The sequence below is a fragment of the Pseudoliparis swirei genome, chromosome 12 (genome assembly GCF_029220125.1).
Source record: "Pseudoliparis swirei isolate HS2019 ecotype Mariana Trench chromosome 12, NWPU_hadal_v1, whole genome shotgun sequence".
In the NCBI taxonomy this organism is placed as follows: domain Eukaryota; kingdom Metazoa; phylum Chordata; class Actinopteri; order Perciformes; family Liparidae; genus Pseudoliparis; species Pseudoliparis swirei.
Window position 1 is genome coordinate 21,510,521 of NC_079399.1, and position 24,196 is coordinate 21,534,716.

Below are 24,196 nucleotides of genomic sequence, written 5' to 3' on the forward strand. Positions count from 1 at the left end.
CGCATGGTTTGATCTGCAAACTCAGGCTTCAGCACAACATCCACAGATGGACTGTGTGTATTCACATTTTTTTGATTTTCTGGGTTGTAAAATGTAATATTTCATCAATCACTGAAAACCTCTTAAACTAATATAGCCACCTGTGGTGCACCCACCGGGGGAGCCATCATTAGGGGAAATAACCCTCATACCGCATACTTTCCGTCTTACTGTGATCGTCATCAAGTTAAAGCGAGCCGACAGGTTTAGTAGAATGAGAGCAGACCGGGGGAGAATAGCACGACTAAAGATGAGTTCAATTGTTCTTACGGATGACGGGTCGTAAGAAATGGTGAAGTAGTAAACAGGTTAACTGCATCAGCAGCTGGTTTGACAGCCTCAGGTTCTGCAGTGAGTTAAGGGTTCCATCTAGTGGCCACACGATGACATAGACGCTTTAAAAAGCCTCTTTAAAATCTGATGTTCCCACCAATGAGGAACGATGAAGAAGTGGCCATCATGGAGAGATGATATTGCATTACTGTAGTGCCCCACCTCTTGTTAACCACCTTTTATTAATTGTAGACAAATGTGCATCAGCCAACATGCAGGCTGTGTGACCAGAAGGTTTTGGAGTCAGACTACCAGGATGAATGAAGAGGGGTGTAGTGACTGAAGCAGTTGGTGTTGTGACCATAATGTCACACATGCGGTTTCAAATCCTTAAAAGGCACGAGAGGGCGGAGCTAAGCGCAGCTGAACGCTTTTTGAAGATATTTTTTGATAAACAAAATATTAACCTTACCATTCAAGAACTGAAAAGCCCATTAAGGGTTCAAGTTGTAAGACGAAAACAAAGACGCCTCCCAGAACGTCGTGGCCATCACCTTGTAGCCCCGCCCTAAAGCACACGTTATGGTCTGTTTGACTCTCCATGGACCATGACTTACGACATGAACATCATGCTGTAATGAAGAAGACTTGAAAGTAGCTATCTAGTCCATAAACTCATGTTCACAATGCTTTTTTTAGATAATAAATCAAATGAGGAGTATTACTTCTACACCATCAGGGTTCTGTTTGCAAACAAAGGAGTCGCCCCCTGCTGGCCATTAGAAGGAATGCAAGTGTAAAACACTTCCACTTCTCAGAACCAGAGGGGACATGGGGGAGTCACAGGAAATGTGGGGGTCAATGCTCAAGAGTCCGACCCTCTGTACAAATATTGTTAATAAAAACCCAGAAACTTGGAGTTACTTAATAATTCAGAATTAGGTATACAGAATTTATTTGAGTCTGTCTCAACTTTTTCTGCAAAGAATTCTGGCAAGGTTCATTTCCATACACGAATAGATTTGACATCATTTTTTTATGATATGCTGATTTTCACATGTATGAACAAATAGGATTTACCACCTTTTACAAGTTTGGGAAAGGGCCACATAACAATAGATAGATAGATAGATAGATAGATAGATACTTTATTAATCCCCAAGGGGAAATTTGTCAATACATCTTTCCTGAGAGCCACTGGGCTAGTAAATAATTATTTCCCTCTCTCTTTGTTAACATTTGCATTAGCATATTTGTGTTACTTACTCAAATGACATTTAAAGATTGGACATTGCATATCAAGTAAAAAAGCTTTACATTCATTCAAGGTATTTAATAACTTAAATTCACATTGCTGAATTGAGCTTTTTCATTGAAGAATGATGATGATGATGATGATGATGAGGAGGAGGAGGAGGAGTTTATTTATTTAGATCAGCAAAATATACAACCATCAGTAATAAACAAAAGAAAGATACATGTGGCTGACCGAAAGGGTTAAGGCTGAAGCTATCTAGCTTATAAGTGCTTGCTTAAAAAACTTATTCCAAAGAACCTTTGATATAGATATATATATATATATATATATATAAATATAAATATATATATATATTCCAAAGGTTCTTTGGAATAAGTTATATACATATATATATATATATATAAATATATCCCAAAATATATATATATATTCCAAAGGTTCTTTGGAATAGGTTATATACATATATATATAAATATATCAACAACAACAAATATATATATATATATAACAAAAACATATATTCAAGCATTTGTTCTCATAAATTAGAAATGATGATGATGATGATGATGAGGAGTTTATTTATTTAGATCAGCAAAATATACAACCATCAGTAATAAACAAAAGAAAGATACATGTGGCTGACATTCCACAGAATTGAAGGAAAAACAGAAACGACCATTAAATTAAATCTAAAAAGTGAACGAATATCACATGTATTTGTTTTAAGCCATTGCGTTCTGTCTCTGCCCACGTGACCAGTAAACCCCCGTTTTCGACCAATCCGCTCCCGTTCTCGACAACCGGAAGTTGGGAGCAATAACACTTTTTTTCCCCTCACTAGAAAAGTGACAACGGGCTCGAGGAGCGCTGCAGCCGAGCCGCTCCGTGTCGCGACGAGATGAAACACAACTCCAACGTCCCCGCGTTCCTCGCCAAGCTGTGGACGCTGGTCGAGGATGCGGACACCAACGAGTTCATTTGCTGGAGCCAGGTAGCTGGAGACGGCGAGAGTAGTTAGGCCAGTGTAGCTCGCGAGCTAGCGAGCACGCCAGTGAGAGGAAGCTAACGGAACGCCAGCTAGCTCGCGAGGCACGAGCAAGGCGTAATAAGCTGATAATAAACTACCGACGGGCATTGGCCTGAAGCTAACGGAGAGCCAGCAAGTAGTCCCCCCCCCATCATCATTGTGTCGCGGGGCCGAGCACAGCTCCTCCAGGGTGTTCCTCCGCGAAGCGACGCGTGTGCACGCAGCGACATTAATTACCCCGTAAACTAGAGCCGGTGTTACGGATTAAGAAGCGACCGTGTTAACTGACGACGTCGACGGCTGTGGACAGCAGGAAGATAACGCGTAGCTGCCCTCGAGAATGCCGCATTGTTCAACGTGTATAGTGGATATTATGATGTTGGCACTTCATTATGAAAATTAAACCCAGCAGCTGTGTCTATGTAACGTGATTGTAAGTCGCTTTGGATAGACGCGTCAGCTAAATGACATGTAATGTAAACCAGGCGTCGTTCACGTGACGAGTCGCCAGTCAACGCGGTCGCCTGTTCGACCGTAACACCGGTGCCCCCCCCCCCCCCCACTGAGACGCCGGTTCTTGTCTTCCAGGAGGGCAACAGCTTCCTGGTGCTGGATGAGCAGCACTTCGCCAAGGAGATCCTCCCCAAGTTCTTCAAGCACAACAACATGGCCAGCTTCATCCGGCAGCTCAACATGTGTAAGGCTGCGTCCATCTGCGTGTGTGTTGGTGGCCATTGTTTTGCAGGGAGGGGTGGGGGGGTGGAGGCTCTTTAGTTCTGCCTGTCAGCAGCAGCCACACATATGCCCCCCCCCCCCTCGCTGCTCACCCAATACAGGCTGAGAAGGGAGAAACTACCCTGGATCTGCAGGTAATTATTGTCATCGACTGGAGATGAATCGTTGTGTTTGTGTCTCTTGTTTTTATCGCAGATGGATTCCGTAAAGTGATGCACATCGACACGGGCGTCGTGAAGCAGGAGAAAGACGGCCCCGTGGAGTTCCAGCACGCCTACTTCAAACACGGACAGGACAACCTGCTGGAGAACATCAAAAGAAAGGTGGAGTCATCCGGGTCTGCTGCGCGCTCGCCTCCAAAGAGATAGATATGAGCGATCCATCGCTGCTGCATTTAAATAAAGAGATTAATCCGTTTGTACAGCGAGAATATGATTATATTGAGAGTGAGTGAATCGATTTGTGCTTGGCCAGAGGACAACAAGTTTCGCCAGGAAGACTTGTCCCAGATCTTGGAGAGTGTCCACAACGTCCACAGCAAGCAGGAGAGCCTGGGACTCTCAAGCACAGTCGGAGATGAAGCTCCAACAGCAGCTCATCAAAAAGGTGAGACGGGCCTCCGGTGGTCTGAAGGGCTGGAAGTGGACCTGTTGGGGATGTCAACGAGACTATTAGTTTCTATTAGTTACACCAGGGGTCAGGAACCGTTGTGCCTGGGAGAGCCAGAAAGGCCAAATATTTCTAAATATATTTCATTGAGAGCCATATAGTATTTTTAACGTACACTACCATTCAAAAGTTTGGGGTCACTTAGAAATGTCTTTATTTTTCAATGTCTGATTAGAAAACCCTTGGCATCGGAGCTCTGCGGCGCGAGACGGAGAGCCGAGAAGTGTTAACGCGACACGTAGAGACAGAAATGACGGCTTTTTAGTTAATTTAATAAAAGAATAAAGACGTGCTCTTTAAGAAAAAGACCTTAAATTACTTCTGCTGTAATCTGGAGCGATAGAGAAAATTACAGGGTGGCGGGCGGAGATTATTTTTTTTTCAACTCAAAATTGTCTGGGAGCCGTATGCCGTCACCGGAAGAGCCACATATGTCTCCGACCGCCGAGTTACACGGTTTATGTTTGTGTGGCGTTGGATTCATTAGTGTAGGAAGGGAAGTCTGACGTAACCACACGTGACTCTTCTCTTCCAGCTGATCCACTTCATCGTCACTTTGGTAAAGAACAACCGCATCATGAACTTGAAACGCAAAAGGTGAGTTCCTCCTTTAATGAATGAAAACGTCTTGACCGTCTCAGCAGCCGCACGATGTCAACACTCGGTGGGCGTGCGAGCGTTCATTGTCGTGTCGTTGTCCTTGTGTCAGGCCGGTTCTCATGAACAGCAACGGGAAGAAGTCCAAATACATCCATCCGATCTACGACGACGACGACGACGCGCGCGTGGACCAGGTCGGTGAACGCGGTCCTGATGAGGTCGTCTCCTCCTCGCGGTTGACCTTTTTAGGCCCGTGTTGTTGTTTTTAAACGGTTGATTTTTGCAGAGGCCATGTGTTCATAGACGTGCGTGTTTTTCTGTTTCTCCGTTCAGTCGCCTGTCAACAGTCTGAGTGGCGTGAAGGGCTCCGAGGTGTCGGACGACGTCATCATTTGCGACTTGTCCGATAGCGAGGGCGAGACGTCCGAGGGGTCGCCCCGAGACCACGAGCAGGGGTGAGACGATTCACCTGTGACATCTCGACTTGTGAAAGGACTGGAAAAGCCTCGCGGAGCCAAAGAGTCCTGCCTCCTCAATCCGAATACATTTAACGGGGTCCGGACGGTCATAGAAAACCTGGAAAAGTCCTGGATTTTTTAAATGGTTATTTCCAGGCCTGGAAAAGTCTTTGACTTTTTTTTTTTACTTTCCAACATTTTTAGTAAAGTCATGGAAATTTCCGGAGTTTGATCAAAAGAGTAAACATTTATATCCATATTTATTCTTTTAATCAAACTATTGTCTCATTCATTTGAGTCATTTAAGGTTTTACACTTCATGCTTTGTAATTATAATTGTTAGTTTAAATACGACTTTTTCTCACTTTCATGTAAACACCAAGATTTCACAAAATATTTGGTCATGACATTTTCTTTAAAGTCCTGGCCACCCATTGGTCAATGAACCCTGATTTAAGGTATTGTAAATCTAGTTATAAAGACTTTACAAATGTGCATTTTTATTTGGGGGGGGGTGATGAACTTCCTCGTGGACATCGAGGTCTGTGAGACGATATTTAAAAGCCTGCGGTATCAACGACATCGTCCTCCCCCAGGGACATCGACATCGTGGAGGTGGAGCTGGACGGCTGCACGTTGCCGCCGGATGAGACGGACGCGAGCGCGGACGACGTCAGACAGACTGAGGCGGGGGGGTCTGCGGACGGCGACGACGGCGACGACGGCGACGGGGCGAGCAGCGGCGCCCTGCAGCTCAACAACGCCTTCGCCATGAGCCTGGAGGACCCCGTCAAGATGATGGAGTCCATACTGAACGAGAGCGGAGCGATATCGCAGAACATCAACCTGCTCGGCAAGTAGGTGCAACATCCATCACGGCCTCACCGGGCGGCCTTTAAAGAACCTTTTCTTTTGGGAGGGTGGGGGGATTACGCATAAAGATGTTTTTTATGAACGGTCATAAATTAGAGAACATCACATGTTCACAGCGGACTCGGGTTTACTCGGCGACGGTGTCTTTTCTTCTCCCGTGTGGTTTAACCGGCGTTGGCTTCCATAAATATTGCATTTGTGCCTCCTACTGGAGAGGGCCCCCTACTGTAGAGCCCCTCCTACTGGAGAGCCCCTCCTACTGTAGAGCCCCCCCTACTGTAGAGCCCCCCCTACTGGAGAGCCCCTCCTACTGGAGAGCCCCTCCTACTGGAGAGCCCCTCCTACTGGAGAGCCCCTCCTACTGGAGAGCCCCTCCTACTGGAGAGCCCCCCTACTGGACAGCCCCTCCTACTGGAGAGCCCCTCCTACTGGAGAGCCCCCCTACTGGAGAGCCCCTCCTACTGGAGAGCCCCTCCTACTGGAGAGCCCCCCCTACTGGAGAGCCCCTCCTACTGGAGAGCCCCTCCTACTGGAGAGCGCCCCCTACTGGAGAGCCCCTCCTACTGTAGAGCGCCCCCTACTGGAGAGCCCCTCCTACTGGAGAGCCCCTCCTACTGTAGAGCGCCCCCTACTGGAGAGCCCCTCCTACTGGAGAGCCCATCCTACTGGAGAGCCCCTCCTACTGGAGAGCCCCCCCTACTGGAGAGCCCTCCACTGGAGAGCCCCCCTGGGCGCCCCTACTGGAGAGCCCTCCTACTGAGAGCCCATCCTACTGGAGAGCCCCTCCTACTGGAGAGCCCCTCCTACTGGAGAGCCCCCTACTGGAGAGCCCCTCCTACTGGAGAGCCCCTCCTACTGGAGAGCCCCTCCTACTGAGGCCCTCTGGAGAGCGCCCCCTACTGGAGAGCGCCCCCTACTGGAGAGCGCCCCCTACTGGAGAGCGCCCCCTACTGGAGAGCGCCTCCTACTGGAGAGCGCCCCCTACTGGAGAGCGCCTCCTACTGGAGAGCCCCCCCTACTGGAGAGCCCCTCCTACTGGAGAGCCCCTCCTACTGGAGAGCCCCTCCTACTGGAGAGCGCCCCCTACTGGCCTTCTCCACGCAGACATTTCTATGAGACACATAACGGCCTCAAAACCGCTGAGCTTCACAACATTTCAATGTGTCGATGCTAAATCAACGATGGGCAAATGATTGAGTGTTATGAAGATGGGGAGGTTCAGTAAAATATGACTCTGTATTTGTACAAAGTTGTCGTGTAAAATGCTCTCGAAAGAAAAGCAAAACTAGTTTAAGATTCAAACAAATTTTTCATTTGAAAAAAATCTGTATTAGCGAATATGGTCGCCATCCGTACCGGTGAGGGAGAGGGGGGGGGGGGATAAAAACATGATCTGTGGATCTCTAAAAGTAAAACATGTGTGATCCGCTGCAGGTTTCAGCCCTAAAATTATTTTTTAAAGATCGGCGCGCCCGTTAATGTATCTATGCGTACGAGAAGCTTCACTCGATAGTCGTGTGTACGTCCACTCCGTTGTGTCTGCGTGTTCCCTGAGCCGCCGATCTGACGCTCGTCCCGGGATGCCGGAGGCCGATTCCTCGGCTCGCAACAACCTTTTTAGAGCGTTGTGATCATATGTAACGACAACTACCACGCTCATGCCGTTGTGGGTCGGAGGATCGGCGGTTCGATCCCCGCCCGTGTCGACGTGTCCTTGAGCAAGGCACTTGACCCCGTCGCTGTGGATTTAATTCTCTTTGAATAGAAGCGTCGGCTGAATGTGATGCGATGCCGCCTCGCACCATTTAGTTACTCTGTAGCAAAGTAACTATAACTAACGTATAATGCATGTCCTCTGGGACTACTTTAACACAGTGGTGTGTGTGTGTGTGTGTGTGGTCAGGATGGAGCTGATGGACTACCTGGACAGTATCGACTGCAGCCTGGAGGACTTCCAGGCGATGCTCTACGGGAAGCAGTTCGGCATAGACTTCGACGCCTTCGAGGTAAGATGACGTCATCGCCCGGCGGCTCCTCCAGGATCGGGAGCACCGACGCTCAAATATGTCGGCGTTAACGACATCAGAGCAGTCGTGATGACATAACGCCACGTGTACTTGGAGCTTCACGTTTAAATGAATTTAAACTCTGATTCCTGATCCGTCGGCGCGGGCGGAGCTCAGCTCCTCAAACTCCGTCGGGTGTTATTGAAATCCTCCGATTCACGGTTCCCTCTCCTGCAGGACGGCTCCGCCTCCAAAGAGAACGCGGCCCAGCTGAGCCGAGGCCGGACGGAGGACGGAGGCGCAGGTGAGAGCCGGACACACACACACACACACACACACACACACACACACAGAGTTGAGCACGTCACGGAGACGAGGGGATAAGATGAATTGAATTGCAGAACAAGAGCGTCTGTATTTATTCAATAATATCTCCAAATGCTGAGCATTGATCACCGAGGACAAATTCATATAAATAAATATAAAAACAAACAATCCATATCCTCTGTCATAAGTCCTCATCATCACGCAGGTCGAGTTCTCCATTACAAAAGCAGATGTGAATGAATAGCATCTTTAAATGATCATCTGGGTTTGGGGGAAACCACGGGTTGAATTGATGAAATCATTTTGGAAGCGAAAGAAAACGTGTTTCTGTGTCTTTCCTTTGGTCGCGTCCCTAAATCACCGATATGCTCATTAATCTGCGTAAACATTCACGAGGTCTTCTCTGAAGATAATGAACAGTTAATGAATAGATTTCACAATCGCAGAAAGTCACTGCCTTCAGATTCTTGTTTCAATGTTCTGTTCAGATAAGCAGTTGATCCAGTACACCGCCTGCCCCCTGCTGGCCATCCTCGACAGCTGCATCACACAACCGGACCTGGACCCGGGGCCCAGCAGCAGCTCCTACTCCGCCCACCCGCAGCCGTCCTCCGTGGGGGCGGAGCCGCCCATGGAGCTGCTGGACGCCGGGCCGGAGCCCAGGCAGCCGGCCCGCGACTCCCCGGTCCAGCTGGAGCCGCTGACGGAGGCGGAGGCCAGCGCCGAGACGCTCTTCCACCTGTGCGAACTGAGTCCCGTCGGAGAGGAGGCCGAGACGGCGTGAGCGGCACGCCGGTTCGCCGCGGCGTACAGCCATTGGGCGTGACCGGCCCCTCCCCCTCCCTCCTGGGCATGACCGGCCCCTCCCCCTCCCTCCTGGGCGTGACCGGCCCCTCCCCCTCCCTCCTGGGCGTGCACGTCGAGGAGCAGCAGAGGAACTGAAGGAGGAGCTTCCCACTGTCCCACGTACACATTCACACATTTTTACATTTAAGACTTTTGCTGTTTATGAAAAGGATTTGGGAACCAAGAAGACGCCGTGTTCTCGTCACGTATATAAATGTGTTAGTTTAACAACCTCCGGCAGGTTTTTAAAACGCGTTGAACCTAAAAGATGCGATAAGTGAGTCATAAGTCTGGTCATACATGTCGTGTCCACACACGTCAACACACGGTCCTTCCTCATTTCTTCAGATCATCATCATCGTCACCGGACATCAAGAGCAATCGCGCTGTTGCCGTGGGAACGTCGTACTTCCCGCGTCCACCGCTAAAGCATGATGGGGAATTTAAGCGCCAAAACAAAACATTAAAATCCGACATAGAAAATAATAAACGAGCGCCCATGAAAAACGTCTTAATAAATGTTTTGACTCCACGTGATTCCATGTGTCCTTGTACGATTCCTCGAGCCGCGAACGTCAAAAGGTCAACTCGCCGCCGTGTAGCTGAAACGTGACCAGGACTTTGAATCCATGACTCAGCTGTTTTCATAAACAATGATGTGACGTGTAAACAATGACTCGGGGTGCTGGTCCTGGCCCTCTGACCGGGGGCCTCTTCACCATCAGCCTCGAGGGGTCCGTTGGCGTTTGTGTTTATACTTTTATAATTAATTTAGATTTTGTTGATCATTTGCTTCGGCCCCGCAGAGGAGACTCGGTACGTTCTGGTTCTAGGAAACAGCGCACGTGGCTCCGCCCCCTTTAAATCTGATGCTGGTTGGAGTTTTGGTCACATGACCATGAGCCGTCTGTCATCGTTTCAGTTAAAATAAAGAAAACCTCTCCCCATTAGTAGCAAGTCGAAGTGTCCTTGAGCAAGGCACTGAACCCCCAGTTGCTTCCCGGGCGCATCACTGCAGCCCACTGCTCCTTAATAACTAAGGATGGGTTAAATGCAGAGGACTAATTTCCCCTTGGGGATTAATAAAGTATATATCTATATCGTGAAATGAAAAAAAGATCGTATGTCAAAATCGAAAAATTCAGTCGGAAAAAAAGTAAAATTAGAGCATGTTGAAAAATATTCACGGTAAAGTATCTTGAAAAGTAAAATTTTCTGTATAGTATCTTGAAAGAAAAAAAGCAACGTATAGATGTTTGGAAAAGTCTATAGTATATAAAACGTCATTTTATAGAATATTAAGAAGAAAAATATATATATAATTTGTTAGTGTTGAAAGGACCAAACTAAATGGGACCAAACTGGTAAATCAATATCATGATCAATGACTGCTCCACAATGTTTCATGAGAACCATTTATTTATTTATTTGCACTCTACTGGATAACGACGCAGTGGGACGACGTCGTGGACATTCGGTATCACTCCTAGCGGATGACGAGAGGGGTTGAAGTGATGAGGTCGTCATAGCAACAGCGGAGTCGGCCGGCCGAGGGACTGATTATAAAATCGTCTCCGTCTCCTCGTCCTTAACGAGCCGGCGGGAAGGAACGACGCACACTCGACCTCCTTGACCTCCGTTTATTAAACGAGTTACAGTATACTTTAAATGACGGGAGGGAAGGAAAAAAAATACTAAAACATATTGGGATCCAAGCACAGGTTTGGGTAATCATACGAATGCACACAGAACACGCGTGTGCCGGAAACAACATGCTACAACACTACCAAATAATTGATCCATAACTTTTAAATTTGACATTTTAAAGCAACACAAAAATGGGAATGCCTTTTGTCGTGTACGTGCAAGCTGCAGAACACACAGGTACACATCTGCCACAGCTGGAGTCGTGCTCATAGACAACTGAACCCATCCGACGCAAGCCGAGCACTCGATTCCCACGTAACGGCGCTTCCACCTGCAGTACCGCCGTCGGCCACCGTCCTCACGCGAGCGTCTCTCAGCCGTTGTTCACGTCACGTTAGTTACTTCTTTTTGTTACAAGAAAAAAAGCATGCGGCTCTGTTTATGGAAAGAAAATTAAAATCATCCGCTAGGAATACACGGGACGTATTTACAATGGCAAACAGTGGGGGGGGGGCAACACCACTACTACAACAGGCTGCTGAGGATTCACAATGACGCTGCAGCAGAGACGCCGAGAGCTGAAGCCGCGAGCCCGCGGCCCCCCTGAACCAATCAGTCCTGGAAGGGCCCCCTGGCCCCTCTGCTGCAGCTGGATGCCGGGTGGGGGGGGGGGGGGTGAGGCTAATGAGCTAGTGATTTTATTTAGTTGTTTTTTTTAACACTGACTTTTGCTGAAACAAAAACACAGGTGAAGCAGAGCATGACGTGTCTGTGCGGAGCGGCGCGGTCAGTCAAAGTCTCTGTTGACCAGGACCAGCGGCGCCACCAGCGTCCACACATAGAGGGCGATGCAGATCCAGCTGGAGGAGATCTTCACCCACACCGACGGCCACCTGCTGGTCATGGCCTGGTAGTGCGAGTCAGGGCTGCGGGGGGAAGAGGAAGCACCAGAGCTAACAGATTATGCTCTGCGGCTATCGGTCTGTCACATTAAATACAACTTTATAGAAAAATAAATAAAATATATGTATATATATATACACACACACATATATAAATATATAAAATCAAAAATATATGTATTATATAGATATAATAAATATATCGGTTTTTTTTTAGATATACATATATCTTTATATAGATATAATAAATATATACAGTACATATACTTTTTTTAGATATACATATATCCTTAAATAGATATATGTATAATATATATATATAAACATGTATATATTATATAGATATAATAAATATATACAGTATATATACTATACATATTTTTAGATATACATATAGTTTTATATATATATAAATGTATAACTAAATATAAAATAAAAATATATACACATACACACACAAACACAATATATATATATTAGCTATAAAAATCTATATGTATGCCTTTCGCCACTGTGGCCCTGGGCGACGCGTTGCCTACCTGTACCAGTTGGTGAGCGTCATCATGATGTAGAGCGACGCCAGGAAGAGCATGAAGTGGAAGAAGGAGTAGGAGTAGGTGACGCCGTCCTTCTCGTTGTCCACGGCTCGGTTGGAGCCGCCGCCGCCGCCTTCCTCGAAGCCGTCGGCCGCCGGCCCGTCCTCGATCAGGGCCGACTTGTCGCTGGTCAGAGTCAGTTTGTTCACCTGGGCGTTGGACGAGTTACGAATGCTGGAGAGAGAGAGAGGACATTGAGACATGTGCTGCCTTCTTAGACGCACCACAGGCCTTATTGAAGTGTTCCTCACCTGGAGTAGAGGACACACATGAGGAAGAGGATCAATCCCACGATGCCCTGGGCATCCCACCACTGAACCGCGTGGTCCTGGCCCGCAGGGCTGGTGCTGTTCAGCCCGATAATACCCAGAAGGCTCGGGTTGCATTTCCTATCTGTGAGCCACAAGGAAATGGTGGTTACTGCAGGCCCTTTGCAACACGAAAGGCTTGGGCGCCATCTTGGATTACGGCCGTTACCGTCTTAAGAATGCTACCAGAGGAGTCGCCCCCTGGTGGTCACGAGAGAGAACGCACGCCTTAAGACAACGAGTCGGCTTCACAGAGCCGAGAGAGACGAGTTACGCTGCGTTCACAACGAAGGCGCCTCACGCAAAGTCAACGCAGACGTGAATGGTTAAGACAGACGCGGAAAAATGGCTTCACGTCGAAATATTATTCGCCCGGCGCCGAGTTGCAAAAGCCAATCGGTGTGGAGATGCTCCGGCCGTCGTCAGGGACATCGTGCCGTTCCAACTGCTGCTGCTCTCGTAACAGTGGAAGCCGTACGATATGGCGCCGTACGTGATGGCGCCGTACGTGATGGCCGCTGTGTTGCGAGCTCCCGGATTTTGTAGCAGTTTTTTTATATTTATTCTTCTTATTGCGACTATTTTTGCACAAAACGTTAGCAGCGGTTAACGTCGACAGATGCACACTTCTGGAGATTGGATCGGCAGTTGCTGCCGCCTACCAGAGTTTTTCAACTCTTACTCGGACGTCCCGCCAGGAACAGTAGCGGAACTATCTCCATCCATTTTAGGCGCGATCTCACATAAGTCGCCGACGGAGGAAGCGAGCTGGCGTGCTGGTTAGGCTGAGACGTCGAGGCAATCCCCCCCCCACCACCATTTTACTGGCAAATGTACAGTCTTTGGACAATAAGCTATGCGAGCTACAGGCTCGTATTCAATTCCACCGAAACTAAGTACAACTGCATCATCTGCCTTACGGAGACATGGATGTCGGAGGATGTTGCCGACTCAGCCATCGAGCGGCAGGATTTTCCGTCCACCGCGGACAGAACAAAGACTCTCTCTGGTAAAGATCGTGGAGGGGTATGTCTCATGATAAAGAGATCTTGGTGCAACCAAAGTCATGTACATACTCTCAAGTCGTTCTGTTCCCCGGACCTGGAGTACCTAATGCTCATGTGTCGACCATTCTGGCTACCGCGGAGTTTACAGCAGTCACCGTAACTGCTGTGTACATTCCGCCACAAGCTAACACGGACATAGCGCTGAAGGAACTCTCCGGGGCGATCAGCGAGCAGGAGTGGGCACACAGGCTGCTTTCATTGTGGCGGGGACTTCAACAGCGAACCTGAAGAAAGTTCTCCGGTTCTACCAACACATAAAAGCAACACGAGGGGCGCGGATTGACCACTGCTACACTCCCTTCCGGGATGGATACAAAGCCCTCCTCCGCCCACCGTTAACAAATCGGACCACCGCTCCATCCAACTACTCCCGCCTACAGGCAGAGGCTGAAGCAGCAACCAATCGCTGTGAAGGAAGTGCAACGCTGGTCGGACCAATCGGAGTCTATGCTACAGGACTGTTTTGAGCGTGCGGACTGGGATATGTTCAGGGTCGCGTCGGACAACAACGTCAGTGAGTCGCGTCCTCAGTCACGGGTTCATCAAGAAATGCATAGATGACGTTGTTCCTACCAAGTCGGTTCGGTTATCCCAACCAGAAACCGTGGATAAATGGCGATGTTCGCTGCACTCCGCCGCGTAACCCGCCTTGACTCGAGAATATGGCGGAATACAAAGAGCCGCTCGACCTCCGTAAGACCATCGGCTCTGGCGGGAGTTCAGGAACAAGGTGGAGGAGAAGCTCAAGAGCCATGACGTGAGAGGTGTGTGGAAGGGCTACAGACAATCACGGACTTCAGAGGAGAACCAGCGGTGAAGAACTCCTCTACCTCCCTCCCAGGCGAGCTAAATACATTCTTTGCTCGGTTCGGCGTGAGCGGCAGCCCGCCGAGGAGACCAGCCTGCTGATCATCTCAGAGGCCGGCGTGCGCAGAGCCTTCAAGCGGGTGGACATCCGAAGGCGGCAGGTCGACCACATCCGGGCGCGCCCTCAGAGCATGTGCAGACCAGTTGGCAGGAGTCTTCGCAGACATCTTCAACCTCTCCTGTCCCAGGCTGTTGTTCCTGAGAGCTTCAAGATGTCCACCATTGTGCCTGTCCCCAAACACCCCAAGGTAACCTGCCTGAATGACTGGAGACCCGTAGCCCTCACCTCGATTGTCAGTAAATGCTTGAGAGGTTGGTCAAGGACTTCATTTGTTCCATGTTGCCTGCCACGCTGGACCCATGGCAATTTGCATATCGTCAAAACAGATCCACCGGCGCAACCGTTGCCATGGCACTTCACCGCCCTTTCCCACCTGGAGGAGGAACTGTTGTGTGCGAATGCTGGTTGTGGACTACAGCTCAGCGTTCAACACTATTGTTCCCGCCAAGCTCGACACCAAGCTCAGAGGTCTAGGCCTGCACTCTACCATGTGCAGCTGGATACTGGACTTCCTGTCGGGCGCCGCCAGGTGGTGAGGATGGCGGTACCACCTCAGAGCCGCTGACCCTCAACACGGGGCCCCTCAGGGATGCGTGTTGAGCCCTCTCCTCTACTCCTGTACACCCACGACTGCGGCCATGCACAGCTCCAACGTCATCATCAAGTTTGCTGGCGACACAACAGTGTTGGGGCTGATCACCGGCGGCGGGGAGAGACAGCCTACAGGGAGGAGGTTGGATCACTGGTACAGTGGGGCCAGGAGAACAGCCTCGTCCTCAGCGTCAAGAAGACCAAGGAGCTGATCGTGGACTACAGGAAGCGGAGAGGAGAGCACACCCCATCTCCATAGGCGGGTTGCAGTAGAGAGGTCAGCAGCTTCAAGTTCCTCGGCGTGCACATCTCCGAGGACCTCACATGGACCACGCACACCACTCACGTGGTGAAAAGACTAGACAACGCCTGTATTTCCTTAGGCGACTGAGGAAATTCAACATGGCCCCGCATCCTCAGAACATTCTACACCAGTACCATCGAGTGTTCTGACAGGTTGCATCACCGTCTGGTAGAACTGCACCGCCCTGGGCGTAGGGCACTACAGAGGTGGTGCGGTCGGCACAGTACATCGTTGGAGGTGAGCTTCCTCCATCCTGGACATATACACCAAGCGGTGCGTGGCCAGGGCCAAGCGGATGCTGAAGACAATAACCACCCGGCCACAAACTGTTCACCCTTCTACCGTCAGGCAGGCGATACCGCAGTATCAAGTGCCGCACAAACAGACTCATGACCAGCTTCTTCAGTCAGGCCATCAGGCTGCTGAACAAGGACTGAGACCCTCATTAACACTACACACCAGAACATATTCTGTGAATATCTATGGCCATGGTGTATATTTTATTACATTGTTTTATATATATATATTGTATATATATATTGTATGTATATACATATATATATATATAGTCTCAAAAAAGTGTATATTTTATTACATTGTTTTATATATATATATTGTCATGATGTATATTCTATTACACTGTTTTATATATATATTGTTAATACTTTCTTCTTTTTTGTGTGTGGATATTGTATAGTTTATTCTCATTCTTATTCTTTTTTTAGTCTGCTACTGCTGTCGGGTGTTTTGCACATAAGAATTTCACGAACCGATTATACTTGTATAAAAGGGGATGTGACAATAAAAACTTGAAAAACTTGAAACGGAAGTTATTCAGACGTCGTCACCGAGCTGTGAGAGCCTCCGAGTGATGTCATGTATAAATATATATATATATGATATATATGTTATGAACCCAAACTCGAGGGCGGTAGATGTTCAGACGTCTGTGTGACGTCCTCAACAAGTATGAAGCAGAACTAGTGGCGAGTTCTTTGTGGTGGATGAAGGAGATGATAACCGTTTCCACGGAGATAAGCCCCGCCCCCTCTAAGGCACAAATAAAGTGAATAACCACAACTTGTCGGGCAGAATATTCGCAATGTTTTTGTTTTGAACGCAGCATTATGATATCGAACTTCGATGCACCGAAGGAACAAACTTATATGACTTGATTATCACGTTTCTACTAGAGACACCGGAGTTACTTTCACGACAAACTTCAGAGCGCGAGGTGAAAGCGACGCGGAGAAGCGTGAAGACCTACCGGGCTCGTTGGTCATGGCCGACCAGGTCAGGTACATGGTGTACAGGGTGACCAGGGAGGACTGCAGCAGGCCGGACCGCGGCTGAGACTCCTGCACGCAGAGCGGGGGAGGGGTGAGCGGGAATCAAAAGCGAGAGCGACTCGACGCGGGGCGAACGAGAGAGGACCTGGATGGGAGGCAGGACGGACAGGACGGAGGCCCCCAGGCACAGCAGCATGTTGATGCTGATGAAGACCTTGTTCTCGGTGCAGCCCTCGGAGTGGGTGTAGTAGACGTAGAACATGACCAGGGACACCAGGGACAGCAGGTAGTTCACCGCCGTGACGGACAGCAGCGCTGTGGCACAAGGCGGCGCGTGAGTGTGTGTGTGTGTGTGTGTGTGTGTGTGTGTGTGTGGACATGTTCCCATTACTGCCTCTAATCTCTTTATGGCTTCCCCACAACAATAAATACACATCTTAAGGAAATACTGACGACTAGCAACACAAAAAAAGGCTTTTAAAGACAGTCCACCGAGGTGGTTGATCATCACCGTACCTGCGTACCAGCAGCGGGAGTTGCCCTCCTCCATCTTCTCCACCCAGGACTCGTTCCAGGAGTGGGCGAAGTCGATGAGCAGCACCAGCTGGATGAGGATGAAGCAGAAGGCTCCGGCCATGCCCATGTAGAACCACACTGTGGAGACGGAGAGCGGGGTCAGCGCGCTGCACCCATGTGACCTGACCTTTGACCTTTGAGCCAATTGAAGGACCCACAGAACACCAGGCTCTTTTTCTTTCTTTATCACTTATGATGTCATACGCAGACTAATCCCTATAACATCTGGTCACATGACATCTATTGTTCATCTAGTCACATGACATCTATCATCTATTGTTCTTCTGGTCACATGACATCTATCATCTATTGTTCATCTGGTCACATGACATCTATTGTTCATCTGGTCACATGACATCTATTGTTCATCTGGACACATGACATCTGTTGTTCATCTAGTCACATGACATCTATTGTTCATCTGGTCACATGACATCTATTGTTCATCTGGTCACATGACATCTATTGTTCATCTGGTCACATGACATCTGTTGTTCATCTGGTCACATGACATCTGTTGTTCATCTAGTCACATGACATCTATTGTTCTGTCCCTCCTGGAGAGGGATCCTCCTCTGTTCTCTCCTGAAGGGTTCTTCACTTTTTTCCCCCTGAAAGAGTTTTTTTTCTATTTCTTGGGAGTTGTTCCTGATCCGATGTGAGGTCAAAGGTCAGGGATGTCGTATGTGTACAGATTGTTAAGCCCTCTGAGGGGAATTCGTAATTTGTAATATCGGGCTGTATAAAATAAACTGAATTGAATATCTGAAGTCTTGGGATTCTATATTTTGAATGCATCCGCCTTCCTGCTTGAATACCCGATGAACCAGGAAACCGTGCAGAACGGATCCCCGGGAGCGAGCCCTCGCACAGACGGGAGGAGGAAGACGACGACGGAGATGAAGTTACCAGTCGTGAAGGAGCCGTCCGAGATGAAAAAGGACCCGATGGTGATGCCGGCAGCTGCGGCGAACTTAAAGAACCAAAACCTGGAAGTGAGACAGGTTGTTTTTGTTAACATCAGTCTCGGGGTCAAAACGCCAGCCGCCGCCCCCGGCACCAACTCACCCGTTGTGCAGCGCCGCCCGGGGGTCGTGGCTGCTCTTCACCTTGATCATGAGCAGAGAGAAGAGCAGGAAGAACAGCGCCATGCCGAAGCAGACGCGGTACACCGCCTTGTAGCCGACCAGCACGTCGCAGTTCACGTGGCCCTCGACGCCCGGGATGGACGAGCCAGAGCCGCCTACGCAGAAACCAGGAATCTACAGCGGCGCGCGGGACGGAAGCCATCGTTACTCCAGAGATCAGAACGCCACAAAGAGAGAGAGCTGCTCGGAGCGTCTCGACGGAGCAATGAGGTGCGAGAGGCAGGACTCTGTCGTCAATAATGTCCGCTTCAAGGGCCGACGCCCAAACCCTTGAAGTGCTGCCTCGAGTACCTTGAAGTACACCTCGTGACTCACTCCCAACCAATCAGAATGCTTGATTTCATCTACCCGTATTATAATTAAGAATAAGGACATTCTACTTTCTTTTTTTTTTAAACAGTGATACGAAAACATGAATATGAAGCGTGTGTGTGGTAAGGCGGACACAACTTTGACTTTAAAGTAACATTATGCAACAATTGAACCTTAAAATAACAGCTTGAAAAAAAAATTGCCGCTACAATGACTTTTAATATGGCGATTTGCGCCTCCGCCATTGCCATCGGGGGTCTGTGGGGAAATAACTCCGCTATGTAGGATTCTGGAGCCGCCCGATCCGGGGCGGATGGACTTCGACCTGCTTTCTGGCAGTGATTACGCAATGTCATAAAGTGCCAGTCCACGCTCGCAGCTCCAGTATAAGGGCGAAGCAAGCGAAGTCTCTTGTCATGAATTACACGTTCCAATGTAAATGATGAATATGTAGCTTTTTGGTGTTGTCAACAATATTGTATTCGATCACACGTACTCCACATTCAAACATTTAGAAAACAACAAATATAGGCTGAAAACGCGATCGGTATTTCATCTAAACTAAATGTTGTCATTCTTTTGGTTATGTTAGCATTCATCTCCGATATCACAATGAATAAAACTATGCAGTCAGATTTATGTAACATCTTTGAATATTCTTACCTTATCGGTTGACATCATTTCTTGGTTTCTGACTTCGTCTGGTCATCAATACAAGTGTATGCGAGGCTGCATCTATGGTAACTGGGTATTTACGACACTGAAGTAAACGTTAAATACCTCCAAACCTGAAGGGGGCGCTAAAAGGGAAAAACTACATTATGGGGCTTTAAAAATCTGTATTCAAGATTCAAGATTCAAGATTTCAAGATTCAAGATGTTTTATTTGTCACATACACACACAGGGTGTGCAGTGAAATGAAAGTGGCAATGCTCAGCAGGAATGTGCAAGGGCAACAAGTACACACTATTTAAATGCGGCTTTTTGTTATTGCTATTATATATGCATTACACCAAGAATCCCCAAAAGCCCAAAAATATGGAATAATAATCACGCATTATTTATTATTCTCGGCGTTATTCTTTAACCTTTTTTTTTAAAAACTACCTATTTTTTAAGTTTCTGCTCGAAATAAAATACCCAAACTAAAAAGAGTGTATCTCTGCAACCACAAAGGATATTTGATAATGTTGGTGTTATAATGAAGGCAACACATTTTTTGTTCTGATGTGTAAATATTAATATATATGTTACTGGTTAACAGTAAATAAAGAGGAAAGACAAAATAGAAGTTTCAGGTTCGCCTAGGGAAAAGAAACTATTTTAATAATTCTTTAATTGGTATTTGAGTAGTGTTAAAATGGCTTGCTAATTCTTTAATTTGATGTATAACATCAATATATTTGCTCATTTTTATTATGTTTTACACACAATGTTTACAATTCACCCCAATTGGGGGGGGCACAGGGTCTTTGGTGAAAGAGGCTACGTTATTTTTATGGAAACTACGCCGGTTTGTGTTCTCGTTGTGACTCTTGGTTGTTTTCGACTTATTAAACCAAGATTTCTTAAATAATCTTTGTCATGCTTTTTCTTGCTAATTGGCTTATTTTCCAGATGTCAAAGTGGTACTTTGGTGCGATTCTTTGCTGAGACTTTCTTCACCCGTCCATTGTTGCATGTGGCTTGGTCTTTTAATTGTTTCCCTTTCTTTTTAAAAATTGTACCAGGGAGTCAGTACAAGTTATTAAACGAACACAATTAATTGTGTATCAGCTTCGATGTACAATACCTTTAAGTAATAAAAAAAAACATTGATTCCTTTAGACAAGGTTTGGCCTCTCACACAAAGCTGCGTGAACACAGATGCATTAATCGACACGCCGGTAACTAAAAAAAACAGAAACGCTCCTTCACAATAAAAGCACCTTCTGACCACGTTTAGCACACGAGACAAATATGACCGAGAGGTCGGCCAAATGCTATTAACATGTCATACCTTTTTGAGCTGACCCTCCATGCCGGGCATCAACATGATGCAGGCCACACCCACTCCCAGCAGCAGGAAGAAGGCGTAGATGAGGCGGGTCACTGTGGAGTTGTTTCCACTGGGGCAGCATCGGGACAGCAGGCAGGGGGCGCTGCCGCACAAACACGGGATCTGGACACAACCCAGCATGCTATTAATGACCCAGCTCTCTCTCTCTCTCTCTCTGTGTGTCTCTATCACTCTCTCTCTCTCTGTGTCTCTATCTCTCTCTCTCTCTCTGTGTCTCTATCTCTCTCTCTCTGTGTGTCTCTATCACTCTCTCTCTCTCTCTCTCTGTGTGTGTGTCTCTATCTCTCTCTCAATTCAATTGGCTTTATTGGCATGAATGTTGCAACAACAATATTGCCAAATCATCAAGACAAAAGAAAACAAATATAAACATATCAAATTCATATGGATAATAATAATGAAAATATGACCGAAATATCTGCATTGAAAGTACATTTGTGTTTTGTACAGAAACATACATACACAAATATATATATATATATATATATATACGTGTATGCATGTGTGTATATATATATATATACACACACATACATACACACATATATATATATATAATTAACATATATATATATATATATATATAATTCTTATCTCTCTGTCTGATACCTGACCCCCTTGTTTACGTGGGCGGCCTCAGTGTCGCAACAGCGCCGACATGTTTGTTTACAACGTTCCCGACATAAAAGCAGCGGATAAACAACAGAGCCGTCCGAGCCGCAATGTCGAGCTCGACGTGTTTATTATATATTTATTTGTTGTTGTAGTTATTTACATTTCGGTTACTGTTCGCCGGGCTCCAGACAAAGGCGAGTATAGCTGTTAGGTTACACGGTTAGCTCAACAACAACCGGAGCCGTTGACATTGTGAACGGTGTTTCCGTGTTATCGCGATAGATCACCGTGATAACTGGCCCGTAAGTCGCGGTGTCGTGTTGATGTCTCCGGTCCGCCCGCAGCGCGACGGCCCGCTGCCGTCTGCGTTACTGCGCAGTCACGACAGCGAATAACAGCGATGACTCGGCCGCTGCTTTCACCGTCAACGTGAATAAATACCACCGCAAAGACGCGGGGGACTTACCCAGCTCGCCATGGAGCACAATCCCAGAACCGCGCCCATGATGGCGGATGTTTTTCTTCTCTTTGTCGTCGGTGGTTAGATGGCTGGTGCTTTCGTGCTCTCCCAGAAGATGGATGATGCGCTCTCCTGCACTGCTGCTGCTTCTTTCTTCTTCTTCTCCTTTACATTAAAAGGTCCGGTCGCTTTGCTGCCGCCCACAGGACGATGCAGGTAGTGCACTCCTCTCGGTCCACCCCAGTGGTTCTCAAACTTTTTCTGTCGCGCCAAAAGCCGAGGAAGACAGATGTTCGTGCCCCAATCAAATTGTAACTAAATGGTCCACACCAGTGGCGTCCCTAGGCTAAAAAACCCGGGGCTAAAGCCCCGGATGTTTTTTCATTAGCCCCGAATGTTTTCAACCAACAAAAAAAAAAGATTTGGTACACAAGTGGTTAACACCTCCAGGTCGCACGTGACGTCATTCACCCAAAACAGCGGAGTCAGATCAGCAGGCGCGCACGTAAGGTCCGTGGTACGTAATGTTATTTTTCGTTTTTTTCCATCCCAAATAATACGGAATCAATTGTTTTTCTGTTTTTTTTGCTTCGTTTGAAAACCAAAAATATAACACTCTCGTATTTCGTTTCTTTTGTCTTCAACCAAAAAGATGCAAAACGACAGAACGGAAGTGCTTAAAATAAAGCCAAAATAAATATTCGTGATAAATATTAATTAATCAATTAGAACTTAATTAATTAATATATAGGGGAAATTAAAAATTATGCAAACACATAGCAGAACACATAGTAGGGTATATTAATTAATCAATATAAAGTGATAATAGAAACGACAGAAAATTAGTTTATGTTAGCCGACAATGTGAACATTTTCATGTACAATATTCATGTTGACAGATCGCTGTATTGTTTGATTGAACACAGTTAACACCGTTATAATGAATCAAATTAACACTTTCATTAATTATTCATTATAGTTAACTGAAGATGAATAATTAGATATGTGTTTATCAAGGGGGCGGTTAAATATAAGCTGGGGTGAATCTGAAAATTCTTTAGAGGAATCTGACAGAATCACAGAATCTCCAGAGAATCTGTCAGAAATCACATTACGGGTTAACTACCTGTTGAACCTAAGTTAAATTGGTGGTGGATCAGGATTCTTTAATCAGGGAGACCAGGATGGATGACTTCTTTAAAGGTTCTTTGTGTCATGTGTGTTGGCCCAACACGTTAACCGAACTGTGCAAGTGTGGAATGCACACAGGATTCCTGGTTCGTGTCTTTGGGGTTCAAATTTCGCCTTTTTAAATGTGAAAATTATTTTCAAAATGTTTTACTTCATTGAATGTTTTAAACATGTTTAATCAAATTAAGAAGGATTGAATTATAACATATGGCATGGTTGTGACAGCCACATTGAATTATTATTATATAGTGGGGATACTTTTGATTTGGCCCAGAATGGGCAGCTAAATAAGGCCCAACAAGACCTTCATGCATGCATCTGTGGCTGCATGCACGACCAGAGACTGGAAGTGGGGACACTTCGACTGCAGTTGGTGCACTCTGCACCAACCCATTTCCAGACCAGAAGGACCAGGAGTGAATTTGCTACCACTGATACCTGCAGTGCCCTGATACAAGTGTACTGCTGGACAATGCAGTGAATAATCTACAATTCAAAGAAAAGTATTCAACAAAGGCCCATCGACATGGTTTGTGATGATGGTTCAACTGTGTCAACTTTTTTTTTTTTTGTTAAATCATTTATTTTTTGTGCTTTTAATTTATTGGTTCAAATGAACTATGTTTTTTTTCTTTTCTTTCAAATGTTGGGGCGTAGTGGAGAAATATGTATTTTGAATAAACACTTCACCCTTAACTTCTGGCACGAATTTCGGACACCCTCTGCCATGGTGGAGTCTGACCTGTAACACCAATCAACAGTTGACGGTGAGTTGACCCCCGCCAGTGGAGTGTGCACTGAAGACTGGAACAAGACAGGACCACGACCTTCCAACAAACGCAACAATAAAATATACACACAAGACGGCACCAGCGTAGCCAGGGCGGTAGTTGATAACTTCAGTCCATGCCACCATTCACACTCAGGTTTTTGGCTCATAAGTCGGTCAGCCGGATATCACAGATTTACCCCAGTGTGAACAGATTTCCTTCTGAGGAGGAGGACCCCTTGGGGAGGAAACACCTCGCTTTGTTTATGAAGGGCAGTTTAAGGACCCTGACAATTTCAGTTTGGATGCCAATCTGATCCTT

The 24,196-nt window shown here is 47.0% G+C and overlaps 2 protein-coding genes across 2 annotated transcripts; one reads left to right on the top strand and one right to left on the bottom strand.

Annotated features, from left to right (window-relative positions):
- The first annotated feature begins 2,375 nt into the window (after positions 1-2,375).
- Positions 2,376-9,648, top strand: hsf2 (heat shock transcription factor 2). Its single transcript, XM_056427997.1, is given in 12 exon segments — positions 2,376-2,561; positions 3,186-3,294; positions 3,528-3,660; positions 3,784-3,896; positions 4,196-4,232; positions 4,503-4,598; positions 4,711-4,795; positions 4,935-5,056; positions 5,656-5,916; positions 7,836-7,938; positions 8,176-8,242; positions 8,754-9,648. Coding segments are annotated over 12 exon segments (1,515 nt in total). The 5' UTR covers positions 2,376-2,468; the 3' UTR covers positions 9,050-9,648.
- Positions 9,649-10,512: 864 nt separating this feature from the next.
- Positions 10,513-22,060, bottom strand: serinc1 (serine incorporator 1). The gene is made up of 10 exons (XM_056427996.1): positions 21,921-22,060; positions 20,780-20,941; positions 18,388-18,581; positions 18,229-18,308; positions 17,260-17,397; positions 16,889-17,058; positions 16,722-16,812; positions 12,508-12,649; positions 12,200-12,430; positions 10,513-11,684 (listed from the first exon to the last, which is right to left on the bottom strand). The coding sequence occupies exons 1-10, from the start codon at positions 21,957-21,959 to the stop codon at positions 11,546-11,548; spliced, it is 1,386 nt and encodes a 461-aa protein (XP_056283971.1). The 5' UTR covers positions 21,960-22,060; the 3' UTR covers positions 10,513-11,545.
- Between the last annotated feature and the right edge of the window lie 2,136 nt (positions 22,061-24,196).

Bases quoted from the DNA above. Each gene is read 5' to 3' on its own strand.
- serinc1 (XM_056427996.1), bottom strand. From the start codon at position 21,959: ATGGGCGCGGTTCTGGGATTGTGCTCCATGGCGAGCTGG. The intron at 20,942-21,920 runs GTAAGTCCCCCG...GGTTGTGTCCAG, and splicing joins TGTGCTCCATGGCGAGCTGG to ATCCCGTGTTTGTGCGGCAG. The intron at 17,398-18,228 runs GTAACTTCATCT...CCGTCTCCACAG, and splicing joins GGACGGCTCCTTCACGACTG to TGTGGTTCTACATGGGCATG.